The sequence below is a fragment of the Clavelina lepadiformis genome, chromosome 1 (genome assembly GCF_947623445.1).
Source record: "Clavelina lepadiformis chromosome 1, kaClaLepa1.1, whole genome shotgun sequence".
NCBI lineage: Eukaryota > Metazoa > Chordata > Ascidiacea > Aplousobranchia > Clavelinidae > Clavelina > Clavelina lepadiformis.
Window position 1 is genome coordinate 11,982,623 of NC_135240.1, and position 15,964 is coordinate 11,998,586.

At 34.6% G+C, this 15,964-nt stretch overlaps 1 protein-coding gene across 2 annotated transcripts; it reads left to right on the forward strand.

Annotated features, from left to right (window-relative positions):
• The first annotated feature begins 2,865 nt into the window (after window positions 1-2,865).
• LOC143464127 (transportin-3-like) lies at window positions 2,866-15,780 on the forward strand. 2 transcript variants are annotated; one of them, XM_076962142.1, is made up of 23 exons: window positions 2,866-3,032; window positions 8,032-8,121; window positions 8,239-8,349; window positions 8,490-8,563; window positions 9,225-9,288; window positions 9,516-9,621; window positions 9,777-9,904; window positions 9,978-10,153; window positions 10,251-10,389; window positions 10,612-10,755; window positions 10,873-11,078; window positions 11,171-11,310; window positions 12,778-12,917; window positions 13,121-13,172; window positions 13,330-13,452; window positions 13,568-13,680; window positions 13,789-13,859; window positions 14,105-14,237; window positions 14,378-14,517; window positions 14,625-14,781; window positions 14,937-15,095; window positions 15,209-15,315; window positions 15,395-15,780. In XM_076962142.1, exons 1-23 carry the CDS (start codon window positions 2,895-2,897, stop codon window positions 15,453-15,455), a joined length of 2,772 nt encoding a protein of 923 aa, XP_076818257.1. In that variant the 5' UTR covers window positions 2,866-2,894; the 3' UTR covers window positions 15,456-15,780. The 2 variants fall into 2 exon arrangements, with proteins under 2 accessions (XP_076818257.1, XP_076818259.1); XM_076962144.1 differs by having other exon boundaries at window positions 13,121-13,165; window positions 13,323-13,452.
• Window positions 15,781-15,964: the final 184 nt, after the last annotated feature.

Sequence of the window (15,964 nt, forward strand, 5' to 3'; positions counted from 1 at the left end):
AATTTTTATAAAGTGTAAATTAACCTAAAACTAATCCCCGCTGACCTAAACTCTCACTTCTTTTGATTAAATTATTAAGCCAGTCTGCGAATTGAAGTAAACGCTATTTTTCTACCAAAAATTACATTTTTTCCAAATTTTGAATTAAGTTAAAACTATTCCCCTCCCTTACTAGGCCTAAATTAAATTAAAAACAAATTTAAAGAAAAACAGAAATAACACAAACGGCAAGAATCGAAAGCGAGACCTCTAACAGACAAGCCCCAACGTGCATCATTACGCCATGTCAATGCCCCCTCGCCGTATAAAATGAGAGTGATAAACCCATTAGCGAAAATCTGCCGGTCACGGTATTGTGAATCTGCAACGTTGTTAAACGGACGCCGGTGAAATAATCACTTCGTAAATTAAAAGTAGCTCAAACCAGGCTATTGTCAATTAGCATAGAATAATGCAGTATTTTTGTTTTTTGCATAAGGGTATAATTGCCGGGTCTCCTTTCTGCCTTTAGTTTTGCACTCTCATATCAGAATCCAGTATTGAGGAATTATGTTACAATTTTTTCTGTATTACTTCTTAATTATTTTCGATTCAGGCCTTCAAGTTAGAATGCAAAAGTACAAGAGACCCTAGTTGCCTTGAGCGTGCGAGAATTTTTCGATTACAAAACGGCGATCAACCAAAGGAAATAATTCACTATTGGTAATTAGCGAATTTACCAAGGTTAACTGTTTATTGGACAAAATACTGTCCAATAAAAATTATTTATCTGTAATAACAACCTACAATACTTTTATTAAGTGTATCTGAATGTTGAAGTTTTCTTTTAGTGTCAGCTAACTGTTTTTTTTCATTTTTCATCTTCGATTAACTTGGATTTTGTAGACGCCACAAAAGTAGGCGCCAATCTACAAACAAAAGTGTCGGGCTTTACCTCAGTAAGGCAGTCAAAAGTAAAGTCATTTCATTGTTTCACGTGCCATTTTCCACTCTAGTGTATGAAGTGCTCAGTAAACCTGGTACTTTCTAAATTTATGCAATACGATCGATAAAAATGTTAGCTCGGTTACCATTAACCGGGGCTCCAGCAATAAGCTAGTCGTGCAAAGACTTTCCTCAGTCCAAAGATAAAATTACTAGACCACTAGAACTGTGAGTATAGCCGTTTTCAGCAAGATCTTTAGTGCAACAACCAAAATTGACAAGTGCGGGTGCGCAAAAATATTTGGATGCACTTGAAGTTCATTCTTCAGCTCTAAGGTGCGCAAATTTACCTTCAGTAATGTATACAGTTTGACAAATTTAATCTCTAAAGCAATAGATAGCCTATAGACAGTCCCTTTCGGAGTTATGGCCGCCAATTTTTTGAACCATTGTCTATATTCAAATGCCCATTAAAAATATAATTAATGGGAATGCTGACACTGTTTTTTTTGCTATCAAGTGGTCAAATCTAGGCAGAGTGGAAGATAGACAGCATCTGATATCATTGTCAATCCGCAATTTGTTTCAATATTTCGTTTTTACAGATGCCTTTACAGAAAATACTACTTCACAGCAATAAGTTAAAGGTCATGTCCAAAAAACTGTATTTTCGCTACAAGTCCTTATGTCCTACATGAATTCCTTTACCGACTGAAGGAAAACGTTTGAAAATATGTTGCCTAGGTCATATCTTACAGCTCAGTATAATCAATCTATACACACTGAACTTGTTCTGGATACGTAGTCAGCAAAGCAAGCAATATGAAATGTGTAAGAGTTAGTGGGTTGTATGTGGCATGTGTGAATGTAGTAATCCAGTTTGTATTTTCTCTTAGTTGACTATTTTAAACTTTGCTTGATATGCCAAAAAAATTAGCCTGTGTAACACACCGCAAAGGCACCCAAATTTTTATGCATTTTACGTTGCATGCTTTGCTGACCGCCTGACCATGTATGTATCCAGGTATCATATGGAACAAGTCCTGAGCATAGCTTTTAAATCGCTGTAAAATAAGAACTAAGTAACATATTTTCATTTTTCCTTAATTATTTTTTTTATTGCTTAATTAATGGAATTTATATGCAACTCCCTTGAGCGAAATCTTTGCAATCCGATAGCTAACCCGTTTGTAATTTAAAAAAAGAATCAAAGTGGGTCGACAATTTCCATTTTTAAATATAAGCCAGAGGTCTGGAACCTATGGCTCGCAAACCAGATGTCGCTCTTTTGATGACGGCAACTAGCTCGCAGATCTAAGCTGGCATTTCTTAGCACAATTGTTATGAATTAAACTTTTTCTGTAATTGTAAGTCGCATTAACAGTAACAAGCATTATTATTTATTATTAATTATTATTATTCATTATTATTGTTATTCATTATTAAAGAGTGAATTCAAACATTTACCGTTGTCTAAAATTGTTGGTTTTTCTTAAAAATGCACACGTTAATTGCATTAAGTGTTAAAAAATATTATATGGCTCTCACGGAAATACAATTAAAAATATTTAGCTTTCTTGGCTTCCTTAGCCAAAAAGGTTTCCGACCCCTGGTATAAGCAATCAAAAAGTCAGTGTCTACTAAAAATTGAGCACTCAAAACTTCTGTCCAAGTTACTATGTGCAAAATTACACATCTAAAGTGCACCACTGTAGGCCAGTTTATGGAGAACAGTAGGCTATTGTGTGCACCTCTGCCAAACACTACTCTCTGGTCATACCACCAAACATTTTTATTTCTATTTTTCAATTACCTACCAAAGTATTTACAGTTATATAAAAGAAAAAACGACTTGATACATTTTAAAATAGAACTCTCATTTCATTTACATTCTTTTAAAAACGTAAGTCATCATCATCATCATCTTTGCATTCCAGGAGGTGTCATGTTTCACAGATAAGCTACAAGATATGTCTGAAATAACTGAATCCCAAGGTATTTCTGTAAATGCTCAGAATGTATTGCAGGCTGTCTACAAACTTTATCATGATAAAAATGCAACAGAAAAAGAAAAGGCATCAAAGTGGCTTGGCGAGTTTCAACGCTCTGTAAGTAAAAAAACTTAGTGATTGTGAGTAGTGATCATATTAGCCTTACATAGGCTATGTTATATGCTGGTACCGAATAGTGTTTGTTTCTATTTAGGCCTGGTCACAAAACATTGCCCTAAATCAACGGTTCTTAACCTTTTTGGTACTGCGCCTCCCTTGAACGATGTTTCTCTGTTTCAAGCCCCCCTACACTTATAAATAAATACAAACAGCAATGTTGCAATTGCATTTTATTTATTGATGATGAATCAGTGAGACACTTGACACTGTTTCTTAGAAACGGTTTACGAAGCAGGATTACCACATAATGGTTCTACACATACTTACAAAAAAACTCAGACAGAATGTTAGAGCAACCATACATAGCCGAAAAAAAATATCAAAATTAATGCACGCTCCCCTGGTTTAGAACCCCTGCCCTAAATGCTTGGTAATTTTTGCAAGTTTACAGTTGTTCATATTCTCTAAGCTTACCGTTTTGCTTGATCTCTTTTTTGTCGTTTCATACACTTATAAAGTTTTTCTGCATTATATTTCTAAATTTTTTTTTATAACTATTTTACTGTAGGTTACTTTCCTTTATGTGGTAAGAATTGTCTCAGAATTACAGTTTTCGGAAAATTGCAAAGTAGGCTCAGTGCATTAGAATGTGAAATCGGATAATAAAGGAAGAAAGCAATAGATATAATTGGGACTGTGGCATTAGAAACACTCAGCGTATGTCGTGATTGACCTCACCTAGAAAAATAGGTTATTTAAAGTTTTCCATGACAGCCTCATAAGGCCTAGATTCGTTTTCCATTGTTAAAAAATAATGCGGTCAAAACCATTTCACACAAAAGCAGGTTAAAAATTGATGTCATATAAAATGTTCACGCATGAATAAACAGCAACATAGAAACTTTATGAATACCATTTTTTTCCGAGAACTACACCGAGCTTTAGGCAATATAATTATGCGACTCCAAATTGGAAGTCAGCATGTTATATAGTATTACGAATAGGGTAGGAAACTTGCCTTTTAATAGCATCAGTGTTGTTTGAACCCTTGTAAATAATTCAATTGTACAAAATTGAAATAAAATAGAAGCATGAAACTCCGCAAACTTGTTAGCAAGACACAATTGCATGATCAGAAAACATCACTGTGACAATGTTTCCACTAGGTGGTGCTCTATGTATTCTGATGTTTTGGCTTCGGTTACATTTAAAATAGGGACAGGAAACTAAATGGTTTTAAAAGAGAGTTTTCCTTATTCGACGATGTTTAACTTGTTGACTTGCAATCAGTGGTCACCTTGTTATATTGCCTAAGGCCCAATGTACTAATTCTCGTGCAAAACTTTGGAATGATATTTCCTATGTTTCAAAACGTGGCTAGATATTACTTTAACAGGTATAGTCAGTTGGGGCAAAAAAAAACATAGGGGTACTTGGGGTAAAAAAGGACAACCCCCCCAACTCCCCCTAAGAATGATTTTTTTGAAAAAGCTTTGCATGGTTAGAAACATCATTTATTTGCATAGTTTTTTAACATACAATACAGGTCTAGAGGTAAGTACTCTTCAGGAACTATGCAAATCACTAAATTGACCCAAAAACGGTCCAAAAAAACTTTTTTTGCTCTTCACTAAACTTTTTGTGGATGGAAAACGATGGTTGACAATCACAATCTTTTTATGTGTATCTACATGATATTTTAGTATGATTGTACTCCAGTACTTAAATTTTGATTGCTGTTAACCTTTCATTCTATTCTATGTTGTCTTTTTTTACCCCAAAACTACACAATGTGTTGGGGCAAAAAAAGACAGTTGTTTTTATTTTCCCTGTGCTTGTTTTTTTTTTACCCCATCTTTAATAACTTTCATTTTAAAACGATTTTGGTTGCTATAAGGAATTAAACTAGCATTTTAATGTTTTACTTGCATTGTCTCAGTTTCCTGATCTCTAGTAAATACATTAATCCTAATGTACTGATGATTCATTTGAAATTAAGTTAAGCGAGTGAAGTTAAGCGTGAAGTTTCACTCTCCAATCATTTTGTGTTGTTCTTTGTAGTTAATTGATTTATGTACCATTCCACTTTGTTGAACTCCTGCCAAATAGCCATTCAAAAGCTTAACCTTCTTGTAAGCATTTACCAGTTTCAGAAGTCTCTGTTCAGTGTTAGTTTAACCAGTCCTGGTAGCATTGTGTTTCTCCAAAAGATGAAGAAGGCAATCCAATTTTGGAAAAGACCAGTCCACAGGAAACTGAATGGTCAAGTAATGTGGAAAAAATGCCATCCACCTCATCAATCTGCAACATTTAAGCTGTTTCCACGCCGTCGACGAGCACCACAGTACAATCACGGATCATAACTACAAAGGACATCATCAATGAGTTGCAACTTCACGCTCCCGAAGGGATGAAGTATGAAATACGGCTTGTGTCAAAAGATGAATCGGTTTCGATAGAAAGTGTGTTAAAATCAAGGGGACGACAAACAAATGACAAGAAGAAAAAAAGAAAAAGAGTGAAGATGAATGGAAGCATTTTAACAAATGAAGAATTTAACGAGCAAGTTGAAAACTTTGAAGCAAATGGAACAATTGCAAAAAAAAAGGGCTGGGAGAAGGAAAAGGAACGCAGACGAAGATGAAGAAATAAATTCACTGGACCTGGAGGAGGAGGAAGAAATAGAAAGAAGGATGGAGCGAGAAATTCAAAGACAAATGGATGAAGACATGAGGAGAGTAGATACAGAGGATGAGATGGTAGAAGAGTCTGATGATGAATCTGAAGAAATGAATGACGAAACAAGAGAAGACACAGTTGTTAGAATGGAAGATGTAGAGGAAGAGAGAAGAGATGTAACTGAAGAAAGTGTAAATGAACAGAAGAAAGAAAAGAGAACAATCAAATTGAAAATAAACAAAAAGCAAGTTGGAAAGTACTTTGCAGTGTTTTGGGAGAAGCCAAAAACATATTATTGGGGAAAACTTCTGAAGGTCTTCAGAGACGAGGTTGATGGAAAAATTGAGCAAGCTGAATTTAAGTTTTGGGACAAGAAATCAACTTCAGAAGATGCAGTGTTTTGGGACTGGCCAACAAAGGAGGACATAGATATAGTCAACGTTGAAAATTGTTTTTGGGGTCCTTCAACCGCAGTGTTAACTTCTGTCGGACGTGCAAAATCATATTTTGGTTTTGCCGAAGAAGAGGAAGTGAAAGAAAAATTTGTGTTCCTAAGCAAATATGGACTTCATAATGCATAAACTTCTTTGTTTGTTTGAACAAGATGTTACAGTTTCATCCTCATCTGTATATATTGCTATTTCTTCTGCTTTGTGTTGCTTTTAATAAACAAAATTTGCTGTCGAAATCAATTGTTTTTTTTTACCCAGTGCATGGTTTTTATTGCCCCAAACACTGGGGAAAAAAAACAACACAAAATATTCAATAAAAATAAAAAGAATAAACATAATGCTCCAATTTTTTGGATACATCAATGGAATATTAATATTGATCAATAGAGGGTAAAACTTGACTTTTTGGCCCATTTTTTAGCGAGAAAATCAAAAGTTTGTCAATTTTGCATTTTTTTGCCCCACTTGACTATATATGATATGTTGTAAACTGTAAGTATATACTACTTACTAAATAGTAGCATGCATACCAAACTGTGGCAAAACTGAGTGAAATCCTGCAAGTTTGTGCTTGCTTTATGGTATTACCATGAAAACATTGTTATGTCGAATTTTAACCCATTAACAAATAGTTTTGTCCATTTTCTAGGAGATGTTGTCGTGAAAAACTGGGAAAAATGTGTGTGGAGAGCATAGGCGCTAACATTTATTTTTGCACGGGCTGGCAGTGGCGCATGCCTACCTGCTGTCATCAACATAAAAAACATTCGAGCTGAGTTTAAGCGTGATCATTTACTTGCGTTCTGCTGAAGTTAATGCGCATAATTGTCATCTTTTTCTGGCTAGGTTCTCCTCAATCATTTGGGTTGAGCGATTAATTGCTCTTCTAGAGTGCGACATATGCAGTTTTTTATACCTTGCAAATGCTGCTAGCGGAATATTCAGAAAACTTCATCTTGAACGCATCTGCATTAAGTTTTGGTTAACGTTTTAAACGATCTTAACGTTTTAGTATGTTTTTAACATATACCTGGCGAATTAGCCATCTCACTATTCTTTTCTTGTAATGAAAGTTACGCGTCATGTACATTATTATGCAAGACAACTGTTTTTCACTATTTGAATGTCATCCAAATTTTGTGCATTGAACTTCATGTTTGTTAGCAATGCTAAAATGTTCCATGTAATCGTAAATGGATCAGAACCAATTACGGCAAAACAAATGCTCAACACGGGTTTAATTTTACTAGTCAATCGTTTTTCTTTGTTAATACCTTATGAAACTAAAGAAATGACAGGTTTATCTTGCAGGAGGTTGACTTTAGTGCGGTCAGCATCGACCAAAATTTGTGGTTAACAGAGACAGCTAAACTTTTTCATGTATATCTATCAGTTGTCAGCCAGGTGTCAACCAGGTGTTAAAAATTATTGGTTTCAGTCTATTGGGCTAGCTAATATCGACAATCATTTTATGCACAAATGCTGGTCAACCTTGCATGATCGAACAGAAACAAGATTGAACTAATCTCTGCGAGTAACAGCTGAATGGAAGGGGATAAGTGAGCAAATTATGACACAGTGATTGTGTTATAACACCTGTCATATTACAATGACAACGTTAATCACAAATTTTAGAAAAGTGCCAGAGTTCTACCAGCTTTGTGCAATTCCCGCATCATTCGATTAACAGAAATTCAGCAATATTTCCATACTAGACCCATTAAAAATAGGCATGCTCTGTCGGGGTTGTATCTTGTGCAGGTCTTAGACCCACTTTTTGGTAATGATAATTGCTCTACTTACTACTTTAGAACTTGATCCACTTTATCCAGCTATGGAGTTGTGACTTGTGGCAACTTATTTAGGTATTTGCCTGGGAAACCGCAGATGAACTTCTGAGATGCAAAAAAGATGTTGAATCGACATATTTTGCTGCACAGACAATGCGCACAAAGGTATGTTTCTACCATATTGATTAGTTTTATTTTTTGTGACTGATATAGCTAAGTGAAACACAAACACTTATGTCATAGAATTTATATAATTGCGTTTTATGTTTTTCATATTTGCAGGTGCTGTACTCTTTTCAGGAGTTGCCATCTCAAACACATGAGTCGTTAAAAGAATCTCTGTTAAACCACATTGAACAGCTCTGTAATTTGTCTCCAATTTTGGTGACCCAGGTATTTAAATCTTTGCTGTACTTGTTATTTTACCGGTGGCAGTTGTGCAAGAGACTATGAGAGAACCTTTAATACTTTTTTTACAATAATGCAGCGAAGATAACACTTGATCAGCTTTATGCTATTTCTAATATTTTTAGCTTTCCCTGGCTTTATGTGACTTGGCTCTACAAATGCCTTCATGGAAAATGCCAGCAGTAACCTTCATGCAAAAGTAAGAAACAAGTTATCACAACTCTAAAATATTGAAACTTGTGTGTGATAAACCTTAAATATTGTTCCCTATAGATGGTCTTTAAATCTTACCAATTTCTGTCCCATTATTATAATGTTCTATTGATTTATTGCCAATTATTACAATAGAGTTTGAGTAGTACATCCACTGGTAATACAACAAAGCTGCTATCACATCCAAATTGCTTGGGACGGAATTTTCCTGTTCATTTCGTATTATAAAAACCCCGGTTAATATATCCAGCCACAGCCTAATATATCCATTTTCGGTTCCCATGCAGGCATGATTTTCTTTGTAAAAAAATTGTGTGAACATTTAAAAAAATGGAAAAGTGACCATAATATTCGAAGACTGGTCATAAAAACAAAGAAATTTATATGGCAAAATTCGAGACTGTACCAAAATGGTCATATGAAGTGCGTGGCCTTCTTAAACAGATTCTTGTTTAAAACTCATGACACTCATTATTACTGTCAAACGTAATGTGTTTTTTGTTAAATAAACAGCAAGTCTTTAGTATTTGGAGGTTTATATTAAAAGCATGTTTTGCTGCACATGCCTTTGTACAGTATCCCCAGTTACAAACCAAAATTGTTAACTTATTGTTTACTGTCTTATCACAAGTGAATTTATGTAACAGGTATGGCAAAGAATTATCACATTTGCCGTATTTACTTGAACTTCTCACCGTTTTACCTGAAGAGGTTGGTTGTTATTGTTATTGAAGGCCTTTGTTGTAATTGTCATATAATTTGAAGTTACAAAATTTATCAGAATTCCTAGCTGAATGCCTATTTACAACTATGCCTCTTTAAATTTGTGTGATCATATTACTATTGTTTTTAGTTGGTTAACATTTGTTGAAGTCTATCTGGTTAAAAAATTTTGTTTTTGTAATGTTTCTTATACTTATTCATTTGAAACCCCTCAGGTCAATAACCGTACGTTGAGGTTAGGAGAAAACAGAAGAGCTGAAATTTTAGAAGATATGGAAAATGCTGCACCTATGGTGGTCGACTTATTGAAAGCCTGCGTTGGTAAATGACAGTTAATTTGAAATATTGCTAAATGTGACGTATGTACCAAAACGATCAATTAAATGTTCATGTAATGTCATATATACTGTACCAATGATTTCATTTTATATTGACAAGGCTTCGCATTGATTTTGTATTGTCTTTATTTCTTATAGAAATTGTGAAAGATGAACAACTGCTTTGTAAAATTTTCAAATGCCTTGGAAGTTGGTTTAATCTTAGAATTCTTCCTGGGAATCATGTTGCTCGATGCAAACTTCTTGATCCACCCTTCAGTGTCTTGGTAAATGCATAAAGCAACAGGCGATTTAGCCAAAATGTGAAGATAAATGCATAAATGCCTTATCAACTTACAGAAGGATGTAACGGTGTCATCAAATTTGTATGAAAGCGCATGTGATTGTATCTGTGCTGCTTTATATTCGTCTGAAGACATTGCCAGACACAGTGACCTTATCATGATATTGTACCAAGGCACTCATTCATTGCGAGAGGCATACCAAAATGCTGTTGCTCATGAAGATACAGATAAGTAGGGAAATTCAAAAAATTTAAGTTACTTTAAGTTGTTGCATTTTTATAATGTTGCAAATTTATCCACGTTTCTCAAAATAAATATCTCTGTTTAGGTGTCTCCACCTTGGCCGAGTTTTCACAGAATTGGCTGAGAATTTACTTGAGATTTTGGTCAATTTACCTGGTGAAGGCCTTGGGGATCTAGTCACTTTAGATCTTTTGCTTTTGTGTAATGGACATTGTCAATATGAAGTAAGTTTTTATTATAGGTCCAACCGTTCAAGTGTTTCTGCAGGTTTTTAACAGTGTTATTCGCCGGAATAATTTTTTTTGTTTAGCATAGACGTAGAGTTTTTAATTTTTTTAAAGAAAACATTGATTAGCTAGAAAAAGTTTCTGTGAAAATGGTATTTTGAAGATCTTTTATTTATTACATTTATAAATGAAAGTTATCTCCATTGTTTGTTGTTTCAGGTCACTGAAATTACGTTTAATTTTTGGTTTCGTCTGTCAGAAATGGTGTATTTGCTACATAATTCTACAAAAAGAATTTTTGGTCCTTATATAGAGAGACTGATTTGTACCCTTGTTACTCATTGCCAAATGGAACCAGATAACGTAAATTGGGACTGCTAATAAATTTTATGTACTGTATATATATCTGAAAGACGTATCAAGAAAACTATTTTTTCTGGCGAAGTAATGCTTCTGATAAATCCTTTTCAACCTTTTTAGGACAAAATCCTTGACAGCAGTGATGATTTCTATGAGTTCAGGTTAAGAGCATCTGAATTAGTTCGTGACGTTGTGTATGTGGTTGGTGCATCAGAATGCTTTGTTCATCTTTTTTCAACACTCAACAACAATGAAGCAATCCCAACGTGGGATGTAACTGAAGCCACACTTTTTATCATGAGCTCCATTGCAAAATATGTTGATCTGTAGGTAACCTTTAAAAGGAACTTTTTTGACGTTCTTTTGTTCTTGCATGTGATGTGTTCTTCCTGTCTACAAGAAAATCTTGTTCTTTCAGAAGTGATCAAGTTGTTGTACCTCAAGTGTTACAAGCGATATTTTCCCTCCCACAAGGGACACATATCGCAGTTTATCACACAAGTGTTCAGTTGGTTGGGGAGTTATCAGCCTGGATTGAGAAGCACCCTCAGATGCTTGGTAGGATGCCAATCTAAATATTTAGGATATGTGAAATACTCATTTGTGGTTTATATATACAATACATGAATGATAATATTTAGTTACTAACCTATTCTCAGTGTTGAACCCTAAGGAAAATACAAGACGATTTAAGCATAAGTTACATTGCTACTGACTGACATCACATTTGAGTGGACATATGCATCATGCACTTTTCATCTACTGTACATGTAGTTGTTGATTAGTATATACATATTTTTAGAGCAATTACATGCCATGGTCACAACATGCAATATTATATTTCATCTCCTTGGCATCGCCTGTGGAAAACTTCCACGAGGCAATAATGTTTAGCATAGTAATAAACCTTTGGTTTGTTTGAGCAAATATAATTCGATATCATGCACTATTTACAAGAAACATATATAAGATCTAACAATACACTTTATATTGTGTGTTGTATCAGGAAAAACTGCTGTTTTTGCTTCAGAATATATCCTTGTGATAGATTTGTTAAGCAAATTATATGCGATACGAATTTCTGAAGGTTAAAATGTGTAACACTATTTCAGTAACATTGGTCTAACAGTGGTTCTCAACCGGGGTGCCATTTATGTTTCGCAAGGTTGCCACAAGTTATTGCGCACTAATCACTAGTCCAGGAAAACGGTTGCGAAAATTGTTTTTTTTTTAATGCAGAAACTTTTTGGTTTGACTGTGGGTGCCGCCAAATCTTTTGGTTGTTTGCAGGGTGCCGTAAGCCAAAAAAGCTTGAGAACCACTGGACTCTAAGGCATAGTTTCATTAAACCAGAATATTTCTGTACACTGGGCAAATCTGAAGGCTCCTGTTGCTTGAATGTTCAAATGAATTCAGGTTTGGAACCACTGCACTAAAAAATTGTGCAGTTCAGCCTTTTTAGTGAGGTTCATCTGAATTTTATATTTTTTCTTGGATTATTTAAATATACTTCCATTGAAATTAGCCCACTGTCATGAAATAGCACTACAAAAATCAAAATTTATATATGTATGAAATTTCCCTCATGAGTTATTAATGAAAATCCCACTGTTATGATTCTTACAACTTGCGTGCATGAAATTATTCCTGTTTTGGGATTAAAGTAGCGCACCTGTTGTCATTGAGCCTTATTTTCCCGTAAAGTATTAACGCTTAATAGTGCAAGTTTCGGCAGTAAATTCAAGTAACGCTTAGTCAGATGACTCGGTGTGATAAAGCTTATTATGACATAATAATGACGGTTGAGAACCACTGCCTTAGACCAATATTACTGAAATAGTGTTACACATTTTACCCTTCAGAAATTCGTATCGCATATAATTTGCTTAACAAATCTATCACAAGGATATATTCTAAAGCAAAATCTTAGCACAGGTTTTTTTGTACTGTGCTGACTGCATTGCTGGACATACAGTTGATAACCATTTATTTTGTAAAATGCATGCAGTCTGTTGTATTTTCTAGAATACACGCTATCATTTCTTACAACTGCTTTGCAAAACAAAGAGCTGGCTTCAGTGGGAGCTATTTCTTTGCAATATTTATGTGAAACTTGCCAAAATCAAATGGCTCAGCACTGTTCTGCACTTATTCAGTTAATGCAGGTATATTGTTATTATTATAGTATATTCAGGTTACTTGGTATGAAAAATATGTAGCTGCAACTTAAAATAACCCTCAATTCCCCAAGTACTGTCTTTTGTTGAAGAATTAAATGTGGGGTGTATTTTCATAGCCTTTTTATTTTGTTAGACGTGTAATTCTATTTAATTTTGTTATAAACCTTTCATATGAGTTAACTTTCCAGGTTTCTGATGACCTTAATGTATCCGCAGATGCCACGTTGCGACTTCTTAAGGGTGTGTCATGTTTTTTCTTGATAAAGTTGATGTGATGATTTAGAAAGGATAAGCTGTCACAATAGCCATTGCTATTTAATTAATCCTTCATGTTGCTCTAGTTTATATGTTTTATATTGCATATCTGTCTTTATTGGACATTTATTTTACCTTACAGGTGTGGTTACTGTTTCAAGTAATCTGTCATTGGAGCAAGTTAAAGAAGCAGTTGGTCAACTTTGCTCTGCACAAATTACTGTTTTATCTCAACATATGAGTGAGGAAAATTTACAGAAAACAGGTTACTTAATTACAGTAGTTGACTATAATAGGTAACACCTTATTTTGTGTTTAGTGGTTAATAAAGAATGTTACTTTGCGAAAGGCTTTATCGATGTTTTCTTTTATATTTTAAGTATCTCAAACAGACCCAGTAATATGGCTCGACAGATTGGCTTGTATATTACGCCATGTGAATGTTAAGTTGGTAAATGGAGCTCCTCACCCCTGCAAAGAAATTGTTGAAGAAGTAAATCAACTTTTGTTTCAAATTGTCGCTTTTGTGTCAGTTTGATATTTATGGCTTACTTTGATGACGATTGTAACACTGAACGCTCATATGCAGTATTTCTCATAGATGTGGCCAGTCTTTAAAAAAGTCTTGGAAAAGTTTAGCTATGACAATCGCATTGTGGAAAGGTGGTGCAGGTATAACTTTGTGGTTAAGTCATCATTTAGTTTACTGATATACATACCCAAATTCACTAGTTATAGTTATTACATTAGTCATATGGTATTTGTAGTACGTTTGGTAAAAGTACTGGAAATTTTTGTTTTCAGAAGATTAAAAGGTTATTTCTATCTGATGTCTATTTATCTTTTATATTTAATATTGGTAATTTTGTAATACAGCTGGTAAATGTCCTTCATTAAAATACAGCAGTTCAATTTAGATGTTTGCGTTTCGCTATACGGTGTGTTGGATGGTCTGTACAAGCAACTCTGTTGCAACCAGTTGTAGAAACGATAACACTAGTTTATGCACAACATGCACACAGTTGCTGTTTGTATTTGGGAAGTGTTCTGGTAAGTACCTTATGCACAAATCTATTATTTGAATTTTCCACATTTCTTGTTCCAAGTGTGTTGTTGATGTTTAATATTCCATATTCTTTAGATATCTGCCGTACGAGTGTTTGCTTGTTTTGTAAAATGTTTCGTTGTAGGTTGATGAATATGGAAGTCAGGAGATGCTTTTAGCTATGTTAAACTCATTTGCGCAACCAACACTTGCCATTTTAAATGAAGAAAATGGCTTAGAAGACCATCCTGACACTGTGGATGACTTTTTTCGGCTATGCAGCAGGTTTGTATTTTATTGCATAATATCTGTAAGGTAATCTGTTCTTAAATTTTGGCAAACTGTTGAACTTTTATCGGACCATTAATGGTAATGACAACTTTTTGTTGCAGGTTCATGGAAAAGTCCCCAATTCATTTCCTATCCCACAGTTGTTGTCCATCCATCTTACAATGTGCACTTACAGGATTAAACCACAAACACCGTGATGCAAGTGCTTCTGTAACAAAATTCTTGCGCAATATTATTGAATGTAGTGCCACCGACCAGGTAAATACTAACATACCACCATACTTTTTCTCATGTAGCACTCCATGTAATTGACAGGTTTGACAAATATATAAAACTCTCTCCCATGGCGATGTAATAAACTTCGTTACATAGAAATCACTTACCTATAAGTTAAAAAAGGATTATTTGTGTAGAATGGAAACGGAATGCAAAACATAGTATCCAGTGTTGTTTCTAAATATGGAGGGCAGATAGTGGAGCAATCGTTGCAATCGTGTCTCTTCCATATTCCGACATTTCTTTACCCGGACATTGCTGAGTTATGGTGGTCCATCATTCAACGAGATAGGCAGGTGAGTGCGAATGCTTGGTGGTTACAGAAAAATCACTGTAACTTTCTCATTTTGAACGTAATAAAGCAAATGAATTATCAAACTTTTCATAACAAAATTACTTAAAATTGTAGACTTTTTCAATGTGGTTTATGAGTGCATTAAAGAACCTGCCAACAGAAACTTCACTTGCATCTGCAACACCAGAACAAGCAATGCAGTTTCATACAGAAGTTACACAGTAAGCCGCAATCTGTATCATATAAAAGGTTTCACAGCATATCGGAAATACAATTCTAACTCAGTTATTTTGTCTTCAGAGCGAAAGAATGGAAAAAAGTGAGCTATCTTTTGCGTGACTTTTGCCGGCTTTACAGATGACAGGCATAGTGTCCTGTCTTGGATATAGCCATGCAGGCTGTGATGAACAAACTGGAAATGTATCGTGTTTTTTCCCAGTGCAGTGATGATAGTGGTGTAATGCTTTATTTCCAGCAAACCATATTTTAAAACATTCTTTTGTTTTAAAAGGCTGAGAATGCATAATGATGCTAGTTTATGAAGTTGATTATTGTGAATTTGGCGATTTTTTGATTCATCATGTATTTAAAAATCTTCATCTTGGAGTTATGGGTTTTTAGCTTGCATTTTCTTTGAAATTGTGGGCCTCAAATTTTTACTGTTTCAAAATAAAAAGGTCTTCTTATGTCAGAATGTCCATCTAAACTAGCTTGAGCCTGAACTAAGAACTAATTGCCTTAAAAACGGACCCCAAAAATATACATAGTAGGATTTTGTATTTTTTCACCATTTTTGAATTTAAAAAAGCTTGGGGTCTCCTTAAGCCTAGGAATTTATCTAGGATTTATGACATCATACCCCCCCCCTCT